Below are 25106 nucleotides of genomic sequence, written 5' to 3' on the forward strand. Positions count from 1 at the left end.
AGCTGGCCGGTTAGCTCAGTTGGTTAGAGCGTGGTGCTAATAACGCCAAGGTCGCGGGTTCGATCCCCGTACGGGCCAAGAGGCAGATTTTTGTTTTCTAACCCCCTGCTGTTAAAAGTTTTTGCCCAGAGCCAGTTGCTTTCTGCTAACAATTACATTACACCCACTGCTTCCTATTGCCTGAATCACTGGCGCTCCCGAAGGCTTGAAAGGGAGGAGTCTGAGCACCCGAGTGAAAGGGAAGTTCTGTGCGGTGCCCGCGTCTTTTCCTCCCTGAACGTGCGTTGTTGGGGGCAAATGTTTGTCAGTCAAGAGAAGTAAGAAAGGCATCTGATGAAAGTACAAAGAGAGGGCTTGTAGTCGTGGCCGAGTGGTTAAGGCGATGGACTAGAAATCCATTGGGGTCTCCCCGCGCAGGTTCGAATCCTGCCGACTACGTGTCATTTTTCTTCAGTTTCCATATTTATCTCCTCCAGGACAGGATGATCCATTCGGCACCCTCCAAATCTCTCATCTAGGAATTCTAAAATTGAGGATTTGATTTGAAGTCTATGATTTAGGCTTGAAATCTATGATTCACTTCTTTCAACGTTGAAAAAAGTCCCAGGAATGAACCTGGGACTTGCAGTGATGCAAGACCCAGTTGATATACCAAATTATTTCTAGGAGGTTCTGGAAAAGCTGGGTTCACAGCATTATATTCTTGTAGATGAGTTTCAGAAGCCTTTGGGGCAGCTTTGGCGCCGTGGCTTAGTTGGTTAAAGCGCCTGTCTAGTAAACAGGAGATCCTGGGTTCGAATCCCAGCGGTGCCTTTGTTCAGCTGAAACAGCATAATTTTGTGGTTAAATCTGCATCCTTTAATAGAGTCATGGATTGTTTTTGTATCAGAACACAAAAGAGTTTCCATTCTGCTCTCAGAGCACCCATATTTCCTGCTGAGTCGAGCCACCACTCCCATGAGATCACCACTCTAAAAGCTGGTTCTCTAACTGGGGCAGAAATGCTGCATAGGCCTAAGGGTCCTTTGCCCAGCTGATGCCACACCCCATTGTTGCAGGTGGACTGGGTCCGGCCACTGCCCACCCTTGGAAGGGGCCACCCACCCTCCAGGCCTCTTTCCCCACCCTAGGATGTACTCTAGAACCTGAGCCACTTTGTTTTGTTTGGCTCTTCATTATATTTCTTTGGGTTTGGCGGCTCATAATTTTATATTATACATATAGTATATAATATAAATAATATGTATTTATATATACAGTATGTAAAATTTGGTGCGGCTTCTAGGTGCAGTCTTCTAACTGTCTTTTCACATGCAGTCACCTCCATCCTTCTCCATGAGTGGGGATGTTAGGGTAAGGAGTAAGCAAGGATCCAGCTGGCCTGGCCTGGCACCAGGTTTCCTGCAGGAGGGTGCAGAAGGGCTGAGGCCATATGGACAGAGTCCAGGAAAGCATCATTCAGGAGTCCCCAGGGAGCCTGGTGTGGAAGGGCAGTGCGCATTTCTGGAGCACCGAAGCCAGGCTGGTTAAGGTAGAAGTAAATGGAGGAGAGAAGGCAAGAAATAGGATCTGTGGGGTCTTGGCTGGACTTAAACCTCCTTGGAAGATAGGAAGCTCTAGACACCATCCATTGGCCCACGAACCACCTTGGAAGATGAGCAAATGGCTTGAAGGAATTGCTACCTCCAGGTCAAGCCACTGATGCAGAACTGCTGGGACCATGCTTGTGCCAAGCACTGGGCTGGATCCCGTGTAGAACCAAATGAACAAGACACAGTCCCCTTCCCAGCACTAAGAGCACTGTAAGAACAGGGAGAAGTGGAATCTCATCTGGCCTGAGGGTAGAGGGTGATCAGCTAAGTCTGAAACACCATGAAGACACTTGCTATATATGGCCGGGTGCGGTGGCTCACCCCTGTAATCCCAGCACTTTGGGAGGCTGAGGTGGTTGGATCACAAGGTCAGGAGTTTGAGACCAGCCTGGCCAACTTAGTGAAACCTCGTCTCTACTAAAAATACAAAAAATTAGCCAGATGCATGGTGGCACACGCCTGTAGTCCCAGCTACTTGGGAGGCTGAGGCAGGAGAATTGCTTGAACCCAGAAGGCAGAGGTTGCAGTGAGCCAAGATTGCACCACTGCACTCTAGCCTGGGCCACAGAATGAGACTCCATCTCAAAAACAAAGAAAGAAACTTGCCATATGTTCCACTAAAACAACTACTATGTCACAGGTCTTGTTCTGGGCTCTGAGAATACAGCAGGAAACAAAAGTTCTGCCTCACTGGGGTTTATATTGGTGGAGGGAAGGAAGTGACATGTTGGGGAGAGGGGCTGGTTATAGAAATGTCAAAGGCTTGCACCAGGGCAATTGCAGGAAGAGATCAAGACATGTTTAGGATTTTTAAAAAAATAGGACTCAGTAACTGATAGGATGTGGAGTCTGAAGAGAGAAAAATTTGGGTTGATACCAGAATTCTCCTTTAGGGTGAGTGCCACCACCTCAAATTCACCAAGTTTATCTTCTTACCCTTTCAATCAAAGTGTGAGTGTCCAAAGTTAAACCTCAGAACTCAATCTTTCACTGTTGAGCTTTGACTCCTGTTAAAATGTAAAGTAGTGTCGGGCATGGTGGCTGACACCTGTAATCCCAGCACTGATGCCTGTAATCCCAGCACTGACGCCTGTAATCCCAGCCAAGGTGGGAGGATCACTTGAGGTCAGTAGTTCAAGACCAGCCAGGCCAACATGGTGAAACCCCACCTCTACAAAAATTGGCCAGGCCTCTAAGAGGCAGAGGCTGCAGTGAACTGAGATTGCACCACTGCACCCCAGCCTGGGCTACCGCTTCGTTTTCAAAAGACAAAAAAGGAAAATAGTTCCACTAAAGTTTAAACAATGATCAGTGGCTGGGCGCGGTGGCTCACACCTGTAATCCCAGCACTTTGGGAGGCTGAGATGGATGGATCACCTGAGGTCAGGAGTTCGAGACCAGCCTGACCAACATAATAGAAACCTGGTCTCTACTGAAAATACAAAATTAGCCGGGTGTGGTGGCACATGTCTGTAATCTCAGCTACTCAGGAGGCTGAGGCAGAATAGCTTGAACCTGGGAGGCAAAGGTTGCAGTGAGCCGAGATTGTGCCATTGCATTCAAGTATGGGCAGTGACAATGAAACTCCATCTCAAAAAAAATAAAAAGAAAAATGATCAGCTGTTTTTGTCTTACTTCTCCTCAAAGAAGGGGAGGTCTATGTATGCAGCCACTTCTTTGAGGAAAAAATAACAGTGGGGTGTGTTGATGAGATTTCAGGGTATTTGTGAACTCCCTGGATTGTATACATGTCTAGGAAGAGGGGCCATAGCTTTCACAAGGGTCATAAAGGATCTAGGCCTCCCCTTCTCCAGAGATTAAGTGCCTGAGACCAGGTAAGAAAGAGGTGACTGGATTATTTTGCAGAGAAAGCTAGGGTCCAAGGGGAGGGAGACAGGAAGTGGAAAAGGATAGGGATGGGGGAGGAGATACCAGATCAGCCCTGAGAACCTCTTTAGCCATCTCAAAGACTTGGGACACTAATGGGAAGGCTGGGTTGATTTCTGCTGCCCTTCCCCGCTGTCTGTCCAGGGACGCCTAGGAAAGGACAGACAGGAGTTGAATCCGTCACTCAAGGCCTCAGCAACGTATCTATGGGTTGAGCATTAGGAACAGCCTGGCCCCACAAATCGCACAACTGGGGTGTAGAACAAAATGGTTCCAGAGATGCTACCAGGCTGGTCCAGGGCCGATGCAGGCCAGAGCCCCGCTGGGAGGACTCCCCAGAACAGGCACTGAGCTGAGGGAAGGCAGGTCACCTGGTCTGCTACTGACTCCACCAGATCTTAGAGCAGCTACCGAGTAAGAGCAGCATGGTGAGTGTATTAAGAGCCTAGAGGCTCACTGGGCAGCCGCAGGGACACTGCTAAATCCCCAAGCAGGGTCTACAGGCCTTAGACCACACTCATGTGGCCACTTGCCTCAGAGCCTTCTGGGGGTCTTAGGAGGCTGGCAGGAGGGTCTCCTTCTAGGCCATTCTAGGAGGGGACTGGAGGGCAGAGGTTAGACGAGAGGGTAGTGGTAACCAGATCTTACAATCTGGAAGCCCTGAGACTAGTACCCTGGCCTGGCGCCCAGCCCCACTGCAGGTTGGAAACCTTGTCCCCCTCCAGTGACTCAGCTCAATAACGCCCTCCGTGGGTCTTCTGTACCCCAGAAATCACTCCCTCTGTCCCTCGTCCGGGTACTGCCACACGGTCTGGGGAGCCCGTGGGCTATCGACGGGTTTGGCCCGGGATTTGCCCTGCCCGTCAGCCCAGGAGGATAGACAGACACAGGGACTGCTGTTCCCCTTAGTGATTTCAGGGCTCATTAACTGTCTCCGGCCCGTCCGGAAAGCAAGCAACTCCACCGCTTCTCTACAAAGCTCTGCAACGAAGGGCTAGGTCCCAGGACCACAAGCAGAGGCGGAAGTGTCCAGATCCCAGGTTACAGAATGGCACCGAGTCAGTGACCAAAGGAAGCAGGAACCCGAGTGTTAAAGGCAGCCCTGCAAGGCGGCACGGGGGCGAGGCCGAGGCCACTCCCCCCCACTTCCTCGACGCTATTTCCTGGGAGGAGTCGTAGCTCAAGTCCCGGAGCCAAGACATTCCCAGACCCATGGCTTAAGAGTACTCGGCCTGGGGGCGGCTGTTCACCGAGCGCGCGCCAGGACCGTTCTACCATGCGTAATGGGCCCGGGACTACACCAAGCCTGGGACGACCTCTAAGGCGGTCCGCGGCACTGTTTGCACGTCGGCTCGTTGGTCTAGGGGTATGATTCTCGCTTCGGGTGCGAGAGGTCCCGGGTTCAAATCCCGGACGAGCCCTCCTTTCCTTTTTGCTGAAACGAGAGTGTCTTCGAGGTGTGTATTACCTAACCAGCGCTGTGGACGGCTTGACTGGAAGTCATTAGTATGCAGTAAGCTCTTTTGTGGCACCGGGGTAGCAAAAAGAATCTCAGTCCCCAGACTCGCTTGGCATGTAAGGAAGAGAGGAGGCACGCCCAGACTGGGGCAGGACGCTTTCTTTCTATTTCCTGACTTCCTGCTTGGTGCCTCAACTCGGCCACCACAACCTGGTTTCGGTTTGATTGACACCCGTCAACCTATAGTTGTGGATGACAGGTGGTAGAATGACCCAGGTCGAATCTATTCGGGTGTGTTCGAGAGAGCCCAGGAATTGTCAGAACTTGGTTCTCTGGAGCCCTGGAGGCATTCTGTCTTTTTCGGTCACTCCATCTGACGATTTGGTGCCTGAAATACACATACAAGTTCTCCGTGGTGGGGAAAAAAGAACCCCTAGGAAGCCTACTGTCAGCATGCCCAGTATAAAGTCCCAGATCAAGGATTCGGCAAGACAGCTGTACAGCTTATTCCTCGTTAGTATAGTGGTGAGTATCCCCGCCTGTCACGCGGGAGACCGGGGTTCGATTCCCCGACGGGGAGAGTCTTTGCAGCTTTTGAAACTTCAACCATTTTGCATTAAATCTATTAAATCCGTCCTGGTCCCTGGGATGGAGGTATAAAACAGAGGGAAAGGAGAAGGGGAGGAAAGTTTGTCCTGCCTTTTGAGCTCGCATTCAAAGTTTCCACTTTACTTCAAGCAATTTGAATTTCAAACGTATGCCTAAAGTGGCCAATATTTTCTGCGCTCAGTATGTTCATTAGACGTGTTCGCTGATGATAGCTTAGAAAACACAGATGGGAAACAGCAGAAAGCAGGCAGCCGGCGTAATCTGCGCTCAGAGTTGGCCTCCTAGCTTGCTCCCTCCTTGACGGAAGTGCTTATTTCCAGTCTCCGCTTGAACCTGGGCGAGCAGCTTTGGCCCCCAGCCGTCCGGGGTGCAGAGCCTGGGTTTTTCTTTCCTTTCGCCTGTCTGCTTATTGTAGGTTCGCACCGTGGTCCGGGCACAGTAGGCAACGCCGGGCTGAGATTCCGACACTTGCCGGCCGGGGTCGCGGGTGAAGCGGAGAGCGGGTCCTTTCGGAGAGGAGGGTTCCTTAGGAAAATCTCACAAAAACCTTCAACGATGCAGGAGGCCAGAGAACACAAGAAGGAAGAGAAAAAAAGAGAAGAAAAAAACCACTCCTGCGTTGGCCGGGAATCGAACCCGGGTCAACTGCTTGGAAGGCAGCTATGCTCACCACTATACCACCAACGCTCGGACGCTAGCCTTCTTCCTGGCTTTCGTACCTCAGTTTGATTGTGATGAGTCGGGTTGGACCTGAGTTGGGCCAGGGAACCAGCATCAGCAAAGTAAAGGCTGCTGTCCTCTGCCCAGCACGCACGTGTGAGTGACCTTCACCGCGCGCTGGCCATCCACCCCACATGAGCCTGTAGGGTTATGCCCAGTCTACAGACGAGGAAACCAAGGTCCAGAGAAGCTGAGTCACCAGCAAAGCTGGGATTAGGTCTGAGATCTGTCTGGGGGTTGGGGGAGAAGTGCAGCAACATCATGATGATTTATCATCTCCAGGAAAAAACAGTCCTACTCATAAAATTCACTTATCATCTGCAGAGTGGGCTCGATGAACTCAATGTGTTTCAAGTTAAGGAACTGGATCTTAAGCTAAATGCGCCTAAATACAATTTGCTTCCCTTCATTATTTATCCAGAGGATAAATTTAATTCCTATATAGGTGCGCCTACATCCCGCCCGCTGGTGTCTCGGAGAAAAGCACTAACAAATCTTAAAGGTGGGGCCTCAAGAGAAAACTCCCCCGCTTGTTGCTGACAGTGGATCTGTTCAAGAGACCCCTCAAAGAGAATGGCCGGGCAGGCCTCGTGGCGCAACGGTAGCGCGTCTGACTCCAGATCAGAAGGTTGCGTGTTCAAATCACGTCGGGGTCAAGCCAGATGCTGTTTTCCCTAAGCAGGCTTATGATGACATTTTTCAGGATAGCAAAAATAGTGTTCTCCGTGAAAGGATACGAGGGGGGATGAGACAAATATGTACATTATTCAAAAGTTGGCTACAATAAAAAGCCTAGACTTTCAACACTACATACTATGACCCTGTGGCAAAACGGCACATGTACCCCCAAAGTCTGTAAATATGATTTAAAAATTAAAAAATATCCCCGTTGTATGAAAAATGTTTAAAGAATTTTTGTTTTAGGCCAGGCGCGGTGGTTCACGCCTGTAATCCCAGCACTTTGGGAGGCCGAGGCGGGTAGATCACGAGATCAGGAGTTCCAGACCAGCCTAACCAAGATGGTGAAACCGTCTTTACTAAAAATGCAAAAAATTAGCCAGGCGTGGTGGCGGGTGCCTGTAGTCCCAGCTACTTGGTAGGTTGAGGCAAAGAATTGCTGGAACCCAGGAGGCGGAGGTTGCAGTGAGCCGAGATGGCGCCACTGCACTACAGCCTGGGCGACAGAGTGAGACTGTCTCAAAAAAAAAAAAAGTTTTGCAAAAATTATTTTAAAGAATTTTAAAAGTGAAAGTACGGGTCAGGAGCGGTGACCGGGCGCGACGGTTCACGCCTGTAATAGAGTGAGAATTAAAAATAAAGAAATAAAATTAAAGTGAAAGTATGGAGATTTATTGTATAGTGAAAAGTACATACTTGTGAAAATGGAGTGCGGGCTTTCTCAAGAGAGAGTTGCGCCGGGCGCGGTGGCTCACACATGTAATCCCAGCACTTTGGGAGGCCAAGGCGGTCAGTAGTTGGAGACTAGCCTGGCCAACAAGGTGAGACCCCTGTCTCTACCAAAAATATAAAAATGAGCCGGTACTGAGGGCACATGCCTTTAATCCCAGCTACTCCGGAGGCTAAATGAGACAGGAATCGCATGAACCCAAGAGGCAAAGGTGAGGTGAGATTGCACCACTGCATTCCAACCTGGGTGACAGAGTAAGACTCTGTCTCTAAATAAATGAATAAATAAATAAATAGAAGTTTAAAAATCAACATGTATAGGCCAGAGGCGGTGACTCACTCCTGTAATCTCAGCACTTTGGGAGGCAGAGGCAGGTAGATCACAAGATCAGGAGTTCCAGACCAGCCTGGCCAACATAGTGAAACCCCATCCCTACTAAAAATACAAAAAATATTAGCTGGGAGTGATGACACACGCCTGTAATCCCAGCTACTCCGAAGGCTGAGGAGAATAGCTTGAACCTGGGAGGCAGAGGTTGCAGTAAGCCAAGATCGCGCCACTGCACTCCAGCCTGGGTGACAGAGCAAGACTCCGTCTCGAGAAAAAAAAAATCATCATGTATAATCATCATTAAACAATGGTTTAGGATAATTATCATTATACAACTTGGTTATCCAACTTGGATATGATGATTTAGGAGTCCTACTCGGGAGGGTCACTTGAGCCCAGGAGTTAGAGATCAGCCTGGACAAAAAAGTGAGACTCTATCTCTACAGAAAATTTTAAAAATTAATCAAGCATGGTGGCACCTCCTATGGTCCAAGCTACTTGGGAGGCTGAGGTGGGAGGATAGCTTGAATCTGAGAGATTGAGGCTGCAGTGAGCCATGATCATGCCACTACATTCCAGCCTGGGCAACAGAATAAGACTGTCTCAAAAAAAAAAAAAAAAAGTTGTACATTTTGGCTAATTATATGTGCATTTTTTCCAAGTATTTAAAATATTGCCGGCTGGGCGCGGTGGCTCACGCCCATAATCCCAGCACTTTGGGAGGCCAAGGCGGGTGGATCACGAGGTCAAGAGATTGAGACCATCCTGGTCAACATGGTGAAACCCCGTCTCTACTAAAAAAAAATACAAAAATTAGCTGGGCATGGTGGCGCACGCCTGTAGTCCCAGCTACTCGGGAGGCTGAGGCAGGAGAATTGCTTGAACCCAGGAGGCGGAGGTTGCGGTGAGCCGAGATCGCGCCATTGCACTCCAGCCCGGGTAACAAGAGCGAAACTCCGTCTCAAAAAAAAAAAAAAAAAAAAGCCGGGCGGGGTGGCTCAAGCCTGTAATCCCAGCACTTTGGGAGGCTGAGGCGGGTGGATCACGAGGTCAAGAGATCGAGACCATCCTGGTCAACATGGTGAAACCCCGTCTCTACTAATACAAAAAAAAACTAGCTGGGCATGGTGGCGCGTGCCTGTAATCCCAGCTACTCAGGAGGCTGAGGCAGGAGAATTGCCTGAACCCAGGAGGTGGAGGTTGAGGTGAGCCGAGATCGCGCCATTGCACTCCAACCTGGGTAACAAGAGCGAAACTCTGTCTCAAAAAAAAAAAAAAAAAAAAAATTGCCATGAGGTCAGGAGTGGTGGCTTGCTCACACCTGTAATTCCAGCAGTTTGGGAGGCAGAGGCAGGAGGATCACTTGAGGTCAGGAGTTCAAGACCAGCCTGGCCAACATGGCGAAGCCCTATCTCTATTAAAAATACAAAAAGTAATCCAGCTACTCGGGAGACTGAGACAGGAGAATTGCTTGAACCCAGGAAGCAGAGGTTGCAATGAGCTGAGATTGCACCATTGCACATTAGCCTGGGTTACAAAGTGAGACTCTGTCTCAAAAACAAACAAAAAAACACATATTGCCATAAGTATCTTTGTGCACTTTTTTTTTTCCTCCTCTACTGAGTTAGGTCTGTGGCATAAATTCCTGAGTCTTTAGTTCCAGGCCAAGGGTTCTCCTTACCTGTATTACTAACTGTATACTACCATCCCAACAACTGTGTGACTTTTCCAAGCAAAAGTGATTTTTTGTGTTTTTTTTTAGATGGAGACTTCTGTCACCCAGGCTGGAGTGCAGTGGTGCCATCTTGTCTCACTGCAACATCTGCCTCCTGGGTTCAAGTGATTCTTCTGCCTCAGCTTCCTGAGTAGCTGGGATTACAGGCACATGCCACCATGCCCAGCTAATTTTTTGTATTTTCAGTAGAGACGGGGTTTCGCCATGTTGACCAGGATGGTCTCAATCTCTTGACCTCGTGATCCACTCACCTCGGCCTCCCAAAGTGCTGGGATTATAGGCGTGAGCCACCGCGCCCGGCCCAATTTTATTTATTTATTTATTTATTTATTTATTTATTTATTTATTTATTTTAGATGGAGTCTCGCTCTATTACTCAGACTGGAGTGCAGTGGCACAACCTCGGCTCACTGCAACCTCTGCCTCCTGGGTTCAAGCGATTCTCCTCCCTCAGCCTCCTGAGTAGCTGGGACTACAGGCATGTGCCACCACGCCTGGCTACTTTTTGCATTTTTGGTAGAGATGGGGTTTCACTATATTGGCCAGGCTGTTCTGCATCTCCTGACCTCATGATCTGCCCACCTCGGCCTCCCAAAGTGCTGGGATTACAGGCATGAGCCACCACACCTGGACTTTTTAAATGTTTTTAATCATCTCTGCTGTTCTATGTGTGTTCACTTAACATGGAACACAAGGATATTAAATACATATATTACCTTTCTCCAGCCTTCCCAGAAGTTGCTAGAAGTCCAGAACCACGTGCATTCTGGCTGATTCTAGTATGTTGAAAATCAAAACCAAACAAAGAAATCCAGGCCAGCCAGCCACCCTATGGGCCTTGTCTTTTTCTTTCTTTCTTTCTTTTTTTTAAAGACGGGGTTTCACCATGTTGGTCAGGCTGGTCTTGAACTCCTGACCTCAGGTGATCCACCCGCCTTGACCTCTAAAGTGCTTGGATTACAGGCGTGAGCCACTGTGCCCAGCATTTTTTTTTTTAAGGGAGTGCGCACGCCGCCAATGCTGGGACCCCACACAGCCAACGTCCTGCCCCCAGGCCTTGTCTTTTTCAAAGGGAAATGTATTCCCTTCACCTCTCTCTCCCCCACTAACAATGCCTTTGTGAGTTTGACCAGCTTGAGCTGCTTGGGAGGAATCTGGGCCATGTCACCACCATCCAGACAGCAGACATTGCCCAGGTTACGGTTTGTGCCCTGACTTCCTTCCCCTTCCTTGCTCCTGCCTGCCTTCTGCTGTAGCCATCACTGTGTCACTGTATCACTATGTCGAAGACAGAGGCAGATGGTGGACCAGCCCTTGCAGAAACAGAGCTTGAAGAACTGCTGATGATGTAAGCAAGGTATATGTTATGACGTAAGCATAGGTGATGACGTGAGCAAGGTATGCTATGTAAGCAGCATAGAAACTCTGGCGACCTAAGGTGGAGCTGGCTATGAGGCTGGCTACCCAGCAGTCCCACCACCATTTCTCACTGCCCTGGAAACCAGAACACCTTGCCTGCATTAGTTATTTCATAAGGAGATGCAAAATGATCACTTCCTAATTCTATCATTTGTCTACATTTATAAACTGAAACACACACACAAATATATTCATAACAAAATAAGGAGGAAATACAACCTGGCGTGGTGGCTCAGCCTGTAATCCCAGCACTTTGGGATGCTGAGGCGCACAGATCATCTGAGGTCAGGAGTTTGAGACCAGCCTGGCCAACATGGTGAAATTGCATCTCTACTAAAAATACAAAAAGTAATCCCAGTAATTTTGGAGGCTGAGGCAGGCAGATCATGAGGTCAGGAGTTCGAGACCATCCTGGTCAACATGCTGAAACCCCATCTCTACTAAAAATTAGCCCGGTGAGGTGGTGCACACCTGTAATCCCAGCTACTCGGGAGGCTGAGGCAGGAGAATCAGTTGATCCTGGGAGGCAAAGGTTGCAATGAGCTGAGACCGTGCCAGTGCCCTCCAGCTGGGCAACAGAACAAGACTCTGTCTCCAAAAAAGAAAAGAAAAGAATTACAATTGCAAGGCCGGGCGTGGTGGCTCACACCTGTAATCCCAGCACTTTGGGAGGCCGAGGCGGGTGGATCACGAGGTCAAGAGATCGAGACCATCCTGGTCAACATGGTGAAACCCCATCTCTACTAATACAAAAAAAATTAGTTGGGCATGGTGGTGCGTGCCTGTAATCCCAGCTACCCAGGAGGCTGAGGCAGGAGAATTGCCTGAACCCAGAAGGCGGAGGTTGCGGTGAGCCGAGATCATGCCATTGCACTCCAGCCTGGGTAACAAGAGCAAAACTCCGTCTCCAAAAAAAAAAAAAAACTACAATTACAGTCCTTGTTTCTCTAACTGGCCACGTAGTGATAGCTGATAACTAGCTTCTTTTTTATTTTATTTTATTTATTTATTTATTTTGAGAAGAAGTCTCACTCTGTCACCCAGGTTGGAGTGTAGCAGAGAGGAGGTGATCCAGCTGCCTTGGCCTCCCAAAGTACTGGGATTACAGGCATGGGCCACCGTGCCAGGCCAATTTTTTTATATTTTTAGTAGAGACAGGGGTTTCATCATGTTGACCAGGCTGGTCTCGAACTCCTAACCTCAGGTGATCTACCCGCCTCAGCCTCCTACAGTGCTGGGAATACAGGCATGGGCCGCCGTGCCCAGCCTAACTAGCTTCTTCTACTACCCATTTTGTCTTCCCTTTGTCTTCAGCAAGGTCCTCAATTGGTCCTGGTTCTTTCCCTGGTAGAGAGACCCAAACCTTGTTCCTGAAGGGTCTAAGTCACTAATAATCCTACCTGAATTGGGTGCTTGTAGTTTTCCACTGACCTTAAAATCTGTATTAGTCTGCTCAGGCCACCATAACAAAATACTGCAGACTGGATGGCTTAAACAACAGACATTTATTTTCTCACCGTTCTGGAAGCACAAAGATCAAGACGCTATCAGGGTTGGTGTCTGCTGAGACTCCTTTCCTGGCTTTTAGATGCTGCCTTTTTGCTGTGTCCTCACATGGCCTTTCCTCTATGCCAACAGGGAAAGAGAGCTCTCTGGAGTCTCTTCCTCTTCTTCTAAGGATACCAGCCCTGTAGGATTAGGACTTCGCTCAAATGGCTTTATTTAACCTTAACTACCTCCCTAAAGGCTCTGTCTGGAAATACATTTACATTAGGTGTTATGGCTTCATCATATGGATTTTGGAGGGACACAATTTCATCCATAACAACCATACAAGAAAATGGTAGAGAAACAATATACATAGACCTAATTCTTGAAATTTTACACTGGATGGGGCTCCACCTGTGTGCCTTTTATTTCATTAAAAATAATCAGGCCCAGTGCAGTGGCTTACACCTGTAATCCCAGCACTTTGGAAGGCCAAGGCAGGTGGATCACAAGGTTAGGAGTTCAAGACCACCCTGGCCAAGATGGTGAAACCCTGCCTCAACTAAAAATACAAAAATTAGCCAGGAGGCTGAGGCAGGAGAATCACTTGAACCTGGGAGGCGGAGGTTGCGGTGAGCCGAAATCATGCCATTGCACTCCAGCCTGGGCAACAAGAGCAAAACTCTGTCTCAAAAAGAAAAAAAAAAAGACTGCTTCCTAGCACAAGCTTGTGCCTTCTGCTGCCACATCATCTTTTTAGAGATTATTTGTTATTAATATTTAATCCTGAAAAAAAGTTCCAGACTCCATCACTTTCTAAAAAATTAGAACATTAAAGGCAAAGCTTAAGTCCCCTTGACAAACACCCATCTCTGCCTGCTCCCTCTTCTCCATCCAAGAGACTATAACAATGCAAATAGATGAGATATATTTCACTATGTTGATGTGTGGGTACTGAAAGGTAAATTGATAGATTAAAGAAGTAAATTGGCTGGGCACAGTGGCTCCCGCCTGTAATCCCAGCACTTTGGGAGGCCGAGGCAGGCAGATTGCAAGGTCAGGAGTTTGAGACCAGGCTGGCCAACATAGTGAAACCCGGTCTCTACTAATAATACAAACATTTTTACAGGGCATGGTGGCGTGCACCTGTAGTCCCAGCTACTCAAGATGCTGAGGCAGAAGAATCACTGGAACCTGGGAGGTGGAGGTTGTGTGAGCCCAGATTGCACCACTACACTCCAGCCTGGACAACAGAGCAAAACTCTGTCTCAGAAAAAAAGCAAATTGGTGTAACCAAGTCCAAACTTGTTCTGAGGCTGCAGTGAGCAGTGATTGTGCAGTGAGTGTGCCACAGACAAAAGAGACCTCGTCTCAAAAAAATTTTAAAAAGAAAGCTAGGCACAATAGCTCATGCCTATAATTCCAGCACTTTGGGAGGCCTAGGCAGGTGGATTACCTGAGGTCAGGAGTTCAGTACCAGCCTGGTCAACATGGCAAAAACTAGACTCTACTAAAAATGCAAAAATTAGCTGAATGTGACGGCACACGCCTGTAGTCCCAGCTACTCAGGAGGCAGAGGCAGAATTGCTTGAACCCAGGAGGCAGAGTTTGCCGTGAGCCGAGATTGTGCCACTGCATTCCAGCCTGGGCAATAGAGTGAGAGTCTGTCTCAAAAAAAAAAAATATAGGCCGGGCGTGGTGGCTCACGCCTGTAAGCCAAGCACTTTGGAGGCCAAGGCATGCAGATCACCTTAAGTTGAGAGTTCAAGACCAGCGTGACTAACATGGTGAAACCCTGTCTTTAACATTAAAAATATATATATATACACACACACACTCTTATCTTCCCTCTTTTCTTTCTGTCCTGAAGCTGGCCATAAAGAAATTCTTTGACCAATTTTGTCTGATTATAGGTCATCAGACCCTAGTTTAGAAGATGGGAAGAATACTGCACAGAGAAGCCAAGAAGAATCTAGACAGGCCTTGCCGGGTTTCGCCATTCAGCCTATTAGTACTAGATCATACCCTTTTTGTCCAATCACATTTCTACACAGTCGTCCATGCTTCAATCACACCTGTTCAATGAAGTCTCCATAAAAGACTCAAGAGGATGGGGTAGGGAGAACTTCCTGATAGCTGAACCCGTGGAGGATCCTGCAGGGCGGCACACCTCGGAAGGGTATGGAAGCTCTGAGTCCCTCCCACATGCTTTGCCCTGTGCATCTCTTCATATGTATCATTTGTAATATCCTTTATAATAAACCAGTAAATATGTTTCCCTGAGTTCTGTGAGCCGCTTTAGCAAATTCATTGAACATAGTTGAAGGAACCCCAATTTATACCCGGTTGGTCATGAATACAGGTAAAACAAACTGATGCTTGTGGTCGGCATCCAAAGTGCGGGGCAGTCTTGTGGGACTGAGCCCTCAACCTATGGGATCTGATGCTCTCTCCAGGTAGATAGTGTCAGAATTGAATTGAAAGACACCCAGCTGATGTCTGCTGCAGAACTGATTGCTTGCTTGGTGGTGGGGTAATATCCTCATACATGTGGTCACAGAAGTCTTCTGTGTTGATTGCTGTGGTGTTAGGGCAGAGGAAAAATTGGGTCTTTTTTTGTTTTCTGTGTGTGTGTGTGTGTGTGTGTGTGTTTTGACAGACTCTTGCTGTATTGCCCAGGCTGGAGTGTAGTGGTGTGATCTCAGCTCACTGCAACACTCCCAGGTTCAATCAATTATTGTGTCTCAGCCTCCTGAGTAGCTGGGATTATAGGCGCCCACCACCACAACTGGCTAATTTTTTTTGTATTTTAGTAGAGATGGGGATTCACCACGTTGCCCAGGATGCTCTTGAACTCCTGAGCTGAGGCAATCCACGTTGCTCTGGCTCTTGAAGTGCTAGGATTACGGGCATGAGCCATCGCGCCCAGCCCATGTTTTGTTTTTATTGAAACAGGGTGTCACTTTAATGCTGGGCTGGAGTGCACAGCCATGGCTCACCACAGCCTTGACCTCCAAGCTCAGGTGATCGTCCTGCCTCAGCCTCCTAAGTAGCTTGTACTAGAGGTGCATACTACTATACTGGACCAATTTTTTTGTATTTTCTGTAGAGATTGGGTTTGCCCAGTCTGATCTTAAACTCCTGGGCTCAAGTGATACACCTGCCTTGGCCTCCTGAAGTGGTGGGATTACAGGTGTCAGCTGCCATGCCCAGCCATAGTTTGTTTTTTCTGCACAGTATGCTTTTGACAGTAAATAGCATTTAGAATGCATTTGGGAAGGAGCTCTATTGTTTGTGTAAGAAAAGTGCTGATGTAGGCATGCAGAGGCTCAGCAATGTCATCAAGTCCTAGAGCTCTTTCCAGGCCTCTCTTCTGCCTTCTGCTACGTTAGCCTTCAATGTCAGGCTGCTACCTTCAGTGGCACTAGAAGCAGCAATGAGGGGTGCATGCTTCCTTGCTCACTTCCAGAAATCCCTTCCTCCATACCTTGCCCTTTAGATCTTTTCATCTATATCCTTTGTAATACACTTTATGATAAACCAGTAAATGTTAAATGTTTCCTTGAGTTGCCTAGCATTCTGAGCAAGAATCCTGATTCCCACTAGCTGGCCCACTTAAGTCACATGCTTATCCCTGATCCAATGACCATGATCTAGAATAAAAGGTGTTGATTAGTATAAGTCAATTGGGGATCATTTCAGGACCTGGAATGGAGTCAGTTTCCTTCTCAGATCCTCAAAACTCTAAGTGCTTTCGGAAGTGGGAATAGCTGGGAGAATGATGCTGGCTAGATAACCACAATGGCCATTTAAATAGGTCTTCATCAAGCTAGGGATTTGGGGTTGTCAACAACGGAAACTACTAAAGAAACCGACTGCATAGACTGGAGAGACAGGCAGTCCCCTAAAGGAAAAATAGAGTGTTTGAAGAAAGGAGAAGAATGCTGGACAATACATACTTAACAAATATCCATTGGTTATTTCATAGAAGGCCCCAAAATTTATTTATTTATAAAATGGAATCTCACTCCGTCACCAGACTGGAGTGCAGTCGTGTGATCTCCGCTCACTGCAACCTCCTGGCGATTCTCCTGCCTTAGCCTCCCGAGTAGCTGGGACTATAGGCCCGCACCACCACGCTCAGCTAATTTTTGTGTTTTTAGTACAGACGGGGTTTCACCATGTTGGCCAGGATGGTCTCGATCTCTTGACCTCGTGATCTGCCTGCCTCGTCCTCCCAAAATGCTGGGATTACAGGCGTGAGCCACCGCGCCCGGCCAAAATGTATTTATTTAACCAGACTTCTCCCAGGAATGTCAGGACTTTTAAGAACGACCTCGTAATGACACAAGAATAAACACACAGGCAAATGAACAAACAACAGAATAGAAAGTCTAGAAACAGACACAAGTAAATATGCTAACGTTATATGTCAAGGGCAGCATTTAAATTCTGTTGGGGCAGTTTGTTTAACAAATGTTGTTGACATACTGGCTCTCCATCGGGCAAAAGTTAGACCCCAGCTCACACATGCATAAGAATAAATTCCAGTTACAGTAAAGATTTAATTTTTTTGCCGGGCGCGGTGGCTCACGCCTGTAATCCCAGCACTTTGGGAGGCTGAGGCAGGTGGATCACGAGGTCAAGAGATCGAGACCGTCCTGGTCAACATGGTGAAACCCCGTCTCTACTAAAAATACAAAAAATTAGCTGGGCACGGTGGCTCATGCCTGTAATCCCAGCTACTCAGGAGGCTGAGGCAGGAGAATTGCCTGAACCCAGGAGACGGAGGTTGCGGTGAGCCGAGATCGCACCATTGCACTCCAGCCTGGGTAACAAGAGCGAAACTCCGTCTCAAAAAAAAAAAAAAAAAAAAAAAGAGAGAGAGAGAAGTTAAAAAAAGGAAAAGAAAAGAAAAAGCTAATTCACTGGGGGAACTTGGGGAAACTTTCTAAGCTGGTAGCCGAGCGTGCGACCTTCTCATTCCGCCTCTTCCATTGGGTTCCCATGACTTACGTCACAGGATATCTAGCCAATGGGAACTAGGCACGGGCGAAGAGCTCACCAATGGGGTCGGGGCGGGAGATTTGAAAGGTCCTGGATCAGGGCGCGGCGTGACTGATTCAGTTGTTTGCGGGAGGCCGGGAGAGGAGCAGTGCCTTGGGCTCCAGGTGAGCTGGCCTCCTTTCGCAGGCCTTGCACTGGGAGTGGGCAGATGATCGGGCAGGTCGGAGGTCCGCTGGGCTGGCCCGCGCGCACTCCGCAGGGCTGGAAGGAGGTAGGGACGATAGCAGGGTGGGGGCGGTGAGACCAGCGCCTGGACTGGGGCTAGTGTGCTGACCTGGTCCTTTTTACGAGCCAAGGCTAGCGCTTTCGGCCCGATCGCTCCAACCCCTCCCTCTCTTTCTTTTTCTCTGCTTCTCACTGCTGTTTTCCTTCTCCACCCAGCTCTCCTCCCACTTTCCCTCTAAGGATGGCCCAAAAGGAGAACACCTACCCCTGGCCCTACGGCCGGCAGACGGTAAGGCCCTTCCTTCCATCCCTGTCCCCACCTTGTCCCTGTACGGCGAGTTCCTGCTGGGAGACTTGAGATCCTGCAGTGAGCAATCCTTTAAGCACCTTCTTCCCCGTTCTGCTCCAAAGTACGGGTCCCAAGAATTTGGTGACAGAACCCAGTCTGGTCATTTGTAGCCACATCCTGTCAGGTGCTGCCAACTTGAATCTGACCAGCCAGTGACTCCCAACCGGTGAGGACCTCGGGGGCTGAGCCTGCTCATCACATACCAATGATATCTGGGACTGAGCAGGCAGGGCCTGGCCTTCAGGCCATGATTCACAACCCATGTGCTGAAAAAAAAAACTAGGCAGCAAATAGAAATGGACTCTAAAAGGCTATAAGATTACTGTTGAAAATGTCCAGGGCAATTCTAAATTAATAATTTGGAATTTGTTTTAATGACTAAGGTGAGGTAAGTATTTAAATGGACTTCTTTCCCAATTGTCCAGACAGATTTCATCGAAGGGTCTCCCCTGATTTTTTATTATATATAAATTCCCACATAGATGTGGGTCTATTTCTGGACTGTATTTTATTCAACTTGGTTATTTGTAGACTGGTACCAATATCACTTTGGGAAACAGGTTTTTAGGGGCACTGGGGCTTTCTTCTCTTGGCTGAAGAAGAAGGAAGGGGCCCTGCACAGGCTTTGCTCCCTGTTTGTGGAGCTCGGGCTTCCTGGAGAGTCTATCTGTTTCCTTGTGCATCAGCTCCCTCCCTCATGGAGCACTGAATGAGGCTGTCAGGAATGGAGTCTGGATGAGAAACCATTGTCACTTTTACCTTGGTCACTCCTAAAAGAAAGTGCATCTATTACTTTGAGAGTTGAAACTGAAGCTGGGCACAGTGGCTCACGCCTGTAATCCCAGCACTTTGGGAGGCTAAGGCAGGCAGATCACGAGAACAAGAGATCGAGACCATCCTGGCTAACATGGTGAAACCCTGTCTCTACTAAAAATACAAAAATTAGCTGGGCGTGGTAGTGGGCACCTGTAGTCCCAGCTACTCGGAAGATTAAGGTGGGAGAATTGCTTGAACCTGGGAGGCGGAGGTTGCAGTGAGCTTAGATTGCACCACTGCACTCCAGCCTGGGCAATAGAATGAGACTCTGTCTCAAAAAAAAAAAAAAAAAAGAAGTTGAAAGTGAGAAGTGGTCTAGGCCCATCAGAGTAGCTCTTAGTGTCCCTAAAGCCTGTTCTTGCAAAGTTGTAAATCCTGGTTGTTGCTATAACATTCAAGGCCTCAAGGATCTTATCTAAGCCTTAATAAACTAAACTTTTAGGAAACTTGGAGAATACCTCTGTGCTAACCCCCTTGAATTATAGGTGTTTATTGACCCAGCCCTCTACTATGCTGTGAGTGAGGGGCTGGATGAATGACTGTGGTGTTATGGACAGGACTCAAACAGATTGGACACCTACATGCCTGTGAAGGTGGTGTGGGCCAGGGCCAAAGAGGTGAAATGTTAGGTGTTGGGGTGAGTCCTTTGCCCCTTATCTTAGGCCTACTTAGGTTGTTTATTAATAATATATTTTAATATGGGACTATGAACAGAGCCTGGGAAGCAAAACTGTTATGTCAATGTTTCTATTTGAATTGGGGGTGGGCAGGTGGGTGGCTTTTTAGCAGAGGGCTGAAATGCTGCTTGCAGCACATTCCACCCCGGTCATCAGACAAAGGCACCCTCAGAGCTACCCCCTGCTCCTTCTCAGACTCCATCTGGCCTGAGCACCCTGCCCCAGCGAGTTCTCCGGAAAGAGCCTGCCACCCCATCTGCACTTGTCCTCATGAGCCGCTCCAATGTCCAGCCCACAGGTAACTGGGGCAAGGGGGAGAGGACTGACTTGGGGAGATAAGAGTCTATGGGAGGGTGTAGGGAGGAGAATGTCATCCCTGTTCTCATTCAACTGACCTGTTCTCTCCTTAGCTGCCCCTGGCCAGAAGGTGGTGGAGAATAGCAGTGGGACACCCAACATCTTAATGTAAGTGCCCCAAGCCTTGGGGTGGACAGGGATGAGGAGGGCAGTGAACATGCAGGAAGTCGGGGAGGTAAAATCTAAGGGCAGGAGGAGTAGGAATGAAGAAAAATGGGGCTGAGGACAGGATGGGATGAGGAAGCAGGGAAAAAGCAAACATCTTAGATAACCAAAATTGGTTCTGAGCTGCCTTCCCCTACTTTCTAAGCAGGCGGTCCTTCACAATTGATGACTTTGAGATTGGGCGTCCTCTGGGCAAAGGCAAGTTCGGAAACGTGTACTTGGCTCGGGAGAAGAAAAGCCATTTCATCGTGGCACTCAAGGTCCTCTTCAAGTCCCAGATAGAGAAGGAGGGCGTGGAGCATCAGCTGCGCAGAGAGATCGAAATCCAGGCCCACCTGCAGTATGGCTTGATGCCCCCTGAGCCGAAGCCCCTCTGCTCCCTCACCCCCAGCTCCTCATTCAGCCCCACCTCATCCAGATTACTCTCTCTGTAACTATGGCCAGTGAGCCCCATGTAGCTCTTAGTCCCGGCCAGAGCCTTGAATCCAGAAATCTGCCTCCAGTTTCCCCTTATCACTTCCAGCCCTGGTGTCACTGGCCACATCTGACCCCAGTTTGCTCCTATCGTCTTTCCCAGCTCTTTTATGCCTTTGGCCTGAGTCCTCCTCGTTTCTTCACCCAGGCATCCCAACATCCTGCGGCTCTACAACTACTTTTATGACCGGAGGAGGATCTACTTGATTCTAGAGTATGCTCCCCGTGGGGAGCTCTACAAGGAGCTGCAGAAGAACCGCACATTTGACGAGCAGCGAACAGCCACGGTCTGGGAGGATGGGCACCTGGGGCGCCGGTAGGGGCTTGTGCTGCTTATAGCTGGAGGTCCATCCTTGCCTGATTGCCTGTCGTTGGCCCTCCCAGATCATGGAGGAGTTGGCAGATGCTCTAATGTACTGCCATGGGAAGAAGGTGATTCACAGAGACATAAAGCCAGAGAATCTGCTTTTAGGGCTCAAGGGAGAGCTGAAGATTGCTGACTTCGGCTGGTCCGTGCACGCGCCCTCCCTGAGGTATGGTGGCCTGGGAGGCCAGCCCTAGGTGTGAGGCTGGGCTGTTAAAACCTCTCCAGGAACAAGTTTCAGGTTAGCTCAGTTGGTTAGAGTGTGGTGCTAATAATGCCAAGGCCGCAGGTTTGGTATCTGTACAGGCCAGTGGTAAAACTTTGGCCAGGCACAGTGACTCATGCCTGTAATCCCAGCACTTTGGGAAGCCAAGGCGGTTGGATCACTTGAGGCCAGAAGTTCAAGACCAGCGGACCCACCTGGCCAACATGGCAAAAACCCCTCTCTACTAAAAATAGACATGGTGGTGCACACTTGTAATCCCAGCTGTTCAGGAGGCTGGCACATGAGAATCACTTGAACCCGGGAGGTACAGGTTTTAGTGAGTCAAGATCGCTCCACTGCACTCCAGTCTGGACTTTGTCTCAAAAAAGCCCAGGAGCAGTGGCCTTTTTTTCTTCCACACCTTTTTTTTCATGGTTTCATAGTATCACATGGTAGAGATATAACCTGATTTATTTAAGCAGAACATGCCTGATGGGCATTAGAGATGTCTCCAATTCTTCCTTTAACTCCAAAATGAACATTGCCCACATATCAAATTATCTTGTTTTTTTTTTGAGATGGAGTCAAAAAAACAAAAACAGAAAGATATGGAGTCTCGCTCTGTCATCCAGGCTGGAGTGCAGTGGCATAATCTTGGCTCACTGCAATCTCAGCCTCCCAGGTTCAAGCGACTCTCCTGCTTCAGCCTCTCGAGTAGCTGGGACTACAGGCGTGTGTCAACACATCATCTGGCTTTTTTTGTATTTTTAGTAGAGAGTTTCACTGTGTTAGTCAGGATGGTCTCCATCTCCTGACCTCGTGATCCGCCCGCCTTGGCCTCCCAAAATGTTGGGATTACAGGCGTGAGCCACCGCACCTGGCCTCGGATTATGTTAAAATATATCCTTCAGGGCCAAGCGCGGTGGCTCACGCCTGTAATCCCAGCACTTTGGGAGGCCGAGGAGGGCGGATCACGAGGTCAAGAGATTGAGACCATCCTGGTCAACATGGTGAAACCCCGTCTCTACTAAAAATACAAAGAATTAGCTGGGCATGGTGGCGCGTGCCTGTAATCCCAGCTACTCAGGAGGCTGAGGCAGGAGAATTGCCTGAACCCAGGAGGCGGAGGTTGCGGTGAGCCGAGATCGCGCCATTGCACTCCAGCCTGGGTAACAAGAGCGAAACTCTGTCTCGAAAAAAAAAAAAAAAAAAGATATATCCTTCAGTGTAGAGTTGCTGGGGCTATGATGTGCAGGCTCACCTCTGGGGCTTTGGGATATATCATCATCCCACCCCCACCCCAGTAACCCTGCCTGGCTGGACCTCTCCCGTGGTACATCCTGTGGTCTTTTGGCTTGCTGCTGTCAGGCAGCGGGGAAAGGAGAGATTGTATGTCACTGGGACCCCTGCCCACACCGCTTATCCCTCCCAGGAGGAAGACAATGTGTGGTACCCTGGACTACCTGCCCCCTGAGATGATTGAGGGGCGCACGCACAACGAGAAGGTGGATCTGTGGTGCATTGGAGTACTTTGCTACGAGCTGCTGGTGGGGAACCCACCCTTTGAGAGTGCGTCACACAGTGAGACCTATCGGCGCATCGTCAAGGTGGGAGGGTGGCCTGGGCTTCATGCCAGATGCAGAGGCCGGGGCTCGGGGGCTGAGGGTGTGTGGGCAGAGTGTATTTGCATGGCCCTAAGTAACTCCAAACAGAATGGGTAGTCAAGGAAGATGTAGCCAGGATGAAACTAATGCAGCCTTTCCATCTCTTCATATCTGCAGGTGGACCTAAAGTTTCCCGCTTCTGTGCCCACGGGAGCCCAGGACCTTATCTCCAAGCTGCTCAGGCATAACCCCTCAGAACGGCTGCCCCTGGCCCAGGTCTCAGCCCACCCTTGGGTCCGGGCCAACTCTCGGAGGGTGCTGCCTCCCTCTGCCCTTCAATCTGTTGCCTGATGGTCCCTGTCATTCACTCGGGTGTGTCTATGTTTGTATGTCCGTGTAGGTACAGGGGAAAGAAGGGGTCCTAACCTGTTCCCTTGTCTGTCTTCTACCTCCTCCTTTGTTTAATAAAGGCTGAAGCTTCTTGTATACTGATGAGTGTAGATGTTTCTAGGTGGAGGCTTTGCTGTGGAGGAAGCTGTTCCTTAGAAGGAGAGCTGGCCCACCCTGAGGAGCTGGGATGAACATTACTTTGCTATCCCTGGTAACACCCTACCCTCTCAGCTCTGACTCTCAGCTGGTCAGCTCCCAGCCAACCCCACCCCCACTTCCACCTCTACCCTCACTGTCTATTCTCTCCCAGAGCCTGGAGGCGCTGGACCCTGGCACACCAGCCATCTCTGGTCACCTTCTTTCACCTCTCCCTTGGTTGTCTGACTTCTAGTTTTTCTTTTTCTGGTTCATCCTCTGCCCCTTTGCCATTGTAGGAGCGACTGAACAATGCTGTACCCTAGAAGTTGTCTTTGCTTGTTTCTTTTACTGCTCTGGTACAGGAGCAAAAGAAGCAGTAGTGATTCGGTCTTGTTCCTGACACAAGGTTTCACTGTTACGTATGAAGCTTGCTGTAGGTTTTTCATAGATATCCTTTATCAGGTTAAAGAAGGCCTATTCTAGGACTAGTTTACTAAGAGTATGAAAAGAAAAAAGGTTTTTTTTTTGTTAAAGAGATGGGGTTTCTCCATGTTGGCCAGGCTGGTCTCGAACTTCTGACCTCAGGTGGTCCGCCCACCTCGGCCTCCCAAAGTGCTGGAATTACAGGCATGAGCCACTGTGCCTGGCAAAAAAAAAGTTTTTTTTTTTCTTTTTGAGACTGAGTCTTGCTCTATTGCTCAGGCTAGAGTGCAGTGGCTCACTGCAACCTCTGCCTCTCGGATTCAAGCAATTCTCGTGCCTCAGCCTCCCAAGTAGCTAAGATTACAGGCACACGCCACCACATCAGGGTAATTTTTGTATTTTTAGTAGGGATGGGGTTTCACCATGTGGGCCAGGCTGGTCTCAAACTCCTGACCTCAGGTTATCCACTTGCCTCAGTCTGCCAAAGTGCTGGGATTACAGGCGTGAGCCACTGCGCCCAGCCAAGTTGTTTTTGTTTGTTTTTTGTTTTTGAGACGGATGTCACCCAGCCTGGAGTGCAGTGGCATGATCTCAGCTCACTGCAGCCTCTGCCTCCTGGGCTTAAGCGATTCTCTTACCTCAGCCTCCCCAGTAGTTGGGGTTACAGACTAACTACACCACCAACTATGTGGTGCATCACCACGCCTGGCTAATTTTAGTATTTTTAAGTGGAGACGGTAGGGGTTTCACAATGTTGGCCAGGATGGTCTCGAACTTCGGACCTCAAGCGATGCCCACCTCAGCCTCCTCAAGTACTGGGATTACAGGCATGAGCCACTTTGCCCAACCAGATAGTTTTTTTTTGTTGTTGTTTTAAATTCATTGCTTTACACCAAGCCCCTAGAACACTGCCTGGAATGTACAGGACACTCAGTAACTACTGTCTACTGTCAAATGAATAACTCTAACCAAAATTACGGTGGCAGTGGGGTGGAAGAGTGAAATCCTTAAATTTTATAGCAGGAAAAAAAACAGGTCATGCTTAAAATTGAAATGTAAGAAGCAGCAACAGAAGCATGTGATTTTAAAATGTAAATACCCAAAAAAACCAAAACAGTGAAAAGCCCTGAAACTGGCTATCTCTAGGGAGAAAGAAATGGGCAGAGTGCTTTTAAATGTATTTTTTTATTTTTTGAGACAGAGTTTTGCTCTGTCACTCAAGCTGGAGTGCAGTGGTGTGATCTCAGCTCACTGCGACCTCCATC

The 25106-nt window shown here is 48.8% G+C and overlaps 1 protein-coding gene and 5 non-coding genes across 7 annotated transcripts; all 6 read left to right on the plus strand.

Annotated features, from left to right (window-relative positions):
• Positions 1-4: 4 nt before the first annotated feature.
• TRNAI-AAU (transfer RNA isoleucine (anticodon AAU)) lies at positions 5-78 on the plus strand. The gene has a single exon. It is a non-coding gene; the product is annotated as a tRNA-Ile (tRNA).
• Positions 79-356: 278 nt separating this feature from the next.
• TRNAS-AGA (transfer RNA serine (anticodon AGA)) lies at positions 357-438 on the plus strand. The gene has a single exon. It is a non-coding gene; the product is annotated as a tRNA-Ser (tRNA).
• Positions 439-739: 301 nt separating this feature from the next.
• Positions 740-813, plus strand: TRNAT-AGU (transfer RNA threonine (anticodon AGU)). Its single transcript has one exon. It is a non-coding gene; the product is annotated as a tRNA-Thr (tRNA).
• Positions 814-4828: 4015 nt separating this feature from the next.
• On the plus strand, positions 4829-4900 carry TRNAP-CGG (transfer RNA proline (anticodon CGG)). The gene has a single exon. It is a non-coding gene; the product is annotated as a tRNA-Pro (tRNA).
• Positions 4901-6851: 1951 nt separating this feature from the next.
• TRNAW-CCA (transfer RNA tryptophan (anticodon CCA)) lies at positions 6852-6923 on the plus strand. Its single transcript has one exon. It is a non-coding gene; the product is annotated as a tRNA-Trp (tRNA).
• Positions 6924-17743: 10820 nt separating this feature from the next.
• AURKB (aurora kinase B) lies at positions 17744-23385 on the plus strand. Of its 2 annotated transcripts, none has more exons than XM_012457553.3 (9): positions 17744-17818; positions 18096-18168; positions 19917-20019; positions 20132-20186; positions 20392-20583; positions 20866-21004; positions 21102-21250; positions 22719-22893; positions 23068-23385. In XM_012457553.3, the coding sequence occupies exons 2-9, from the start codon at positions 18121-18123 to the stop codon at positions 23239-23241; spliced, it is 1035 nt and encodes a 344-aa protein (XP_012312976.2). In that variant the 5' UTR covers positions 17744-17818; positions 18096-18120; the 3' UTR covers positions 23242-23385. The 2 variants fall into 2 exon arrangements, with proteins under 2 accessions (XP_012312976.2, XP_012312978.2); XM_012457555.2 differs by having other exon boundaries at positions 22719-22855; positions 23068-23236.
• Positions 23386-25106: the final 1721 nt, after the last annotated feature.

This window comes from Aotus nancymaae, unplaced genomic scaffold (assembly GCF_030222135.1).
Source record: "Aotus nancymaae isolate 86718 unplaced genomic scaffold, 86718_ANA_hifiasm-v0.15.2.pri h1tg000018l, whole genome shotgun sequence".
NCBI lineage: Eukaryota > Metazoa > Chordata > Mammalia > Primates > Aotidae > Aotus > Aotus nancymaae.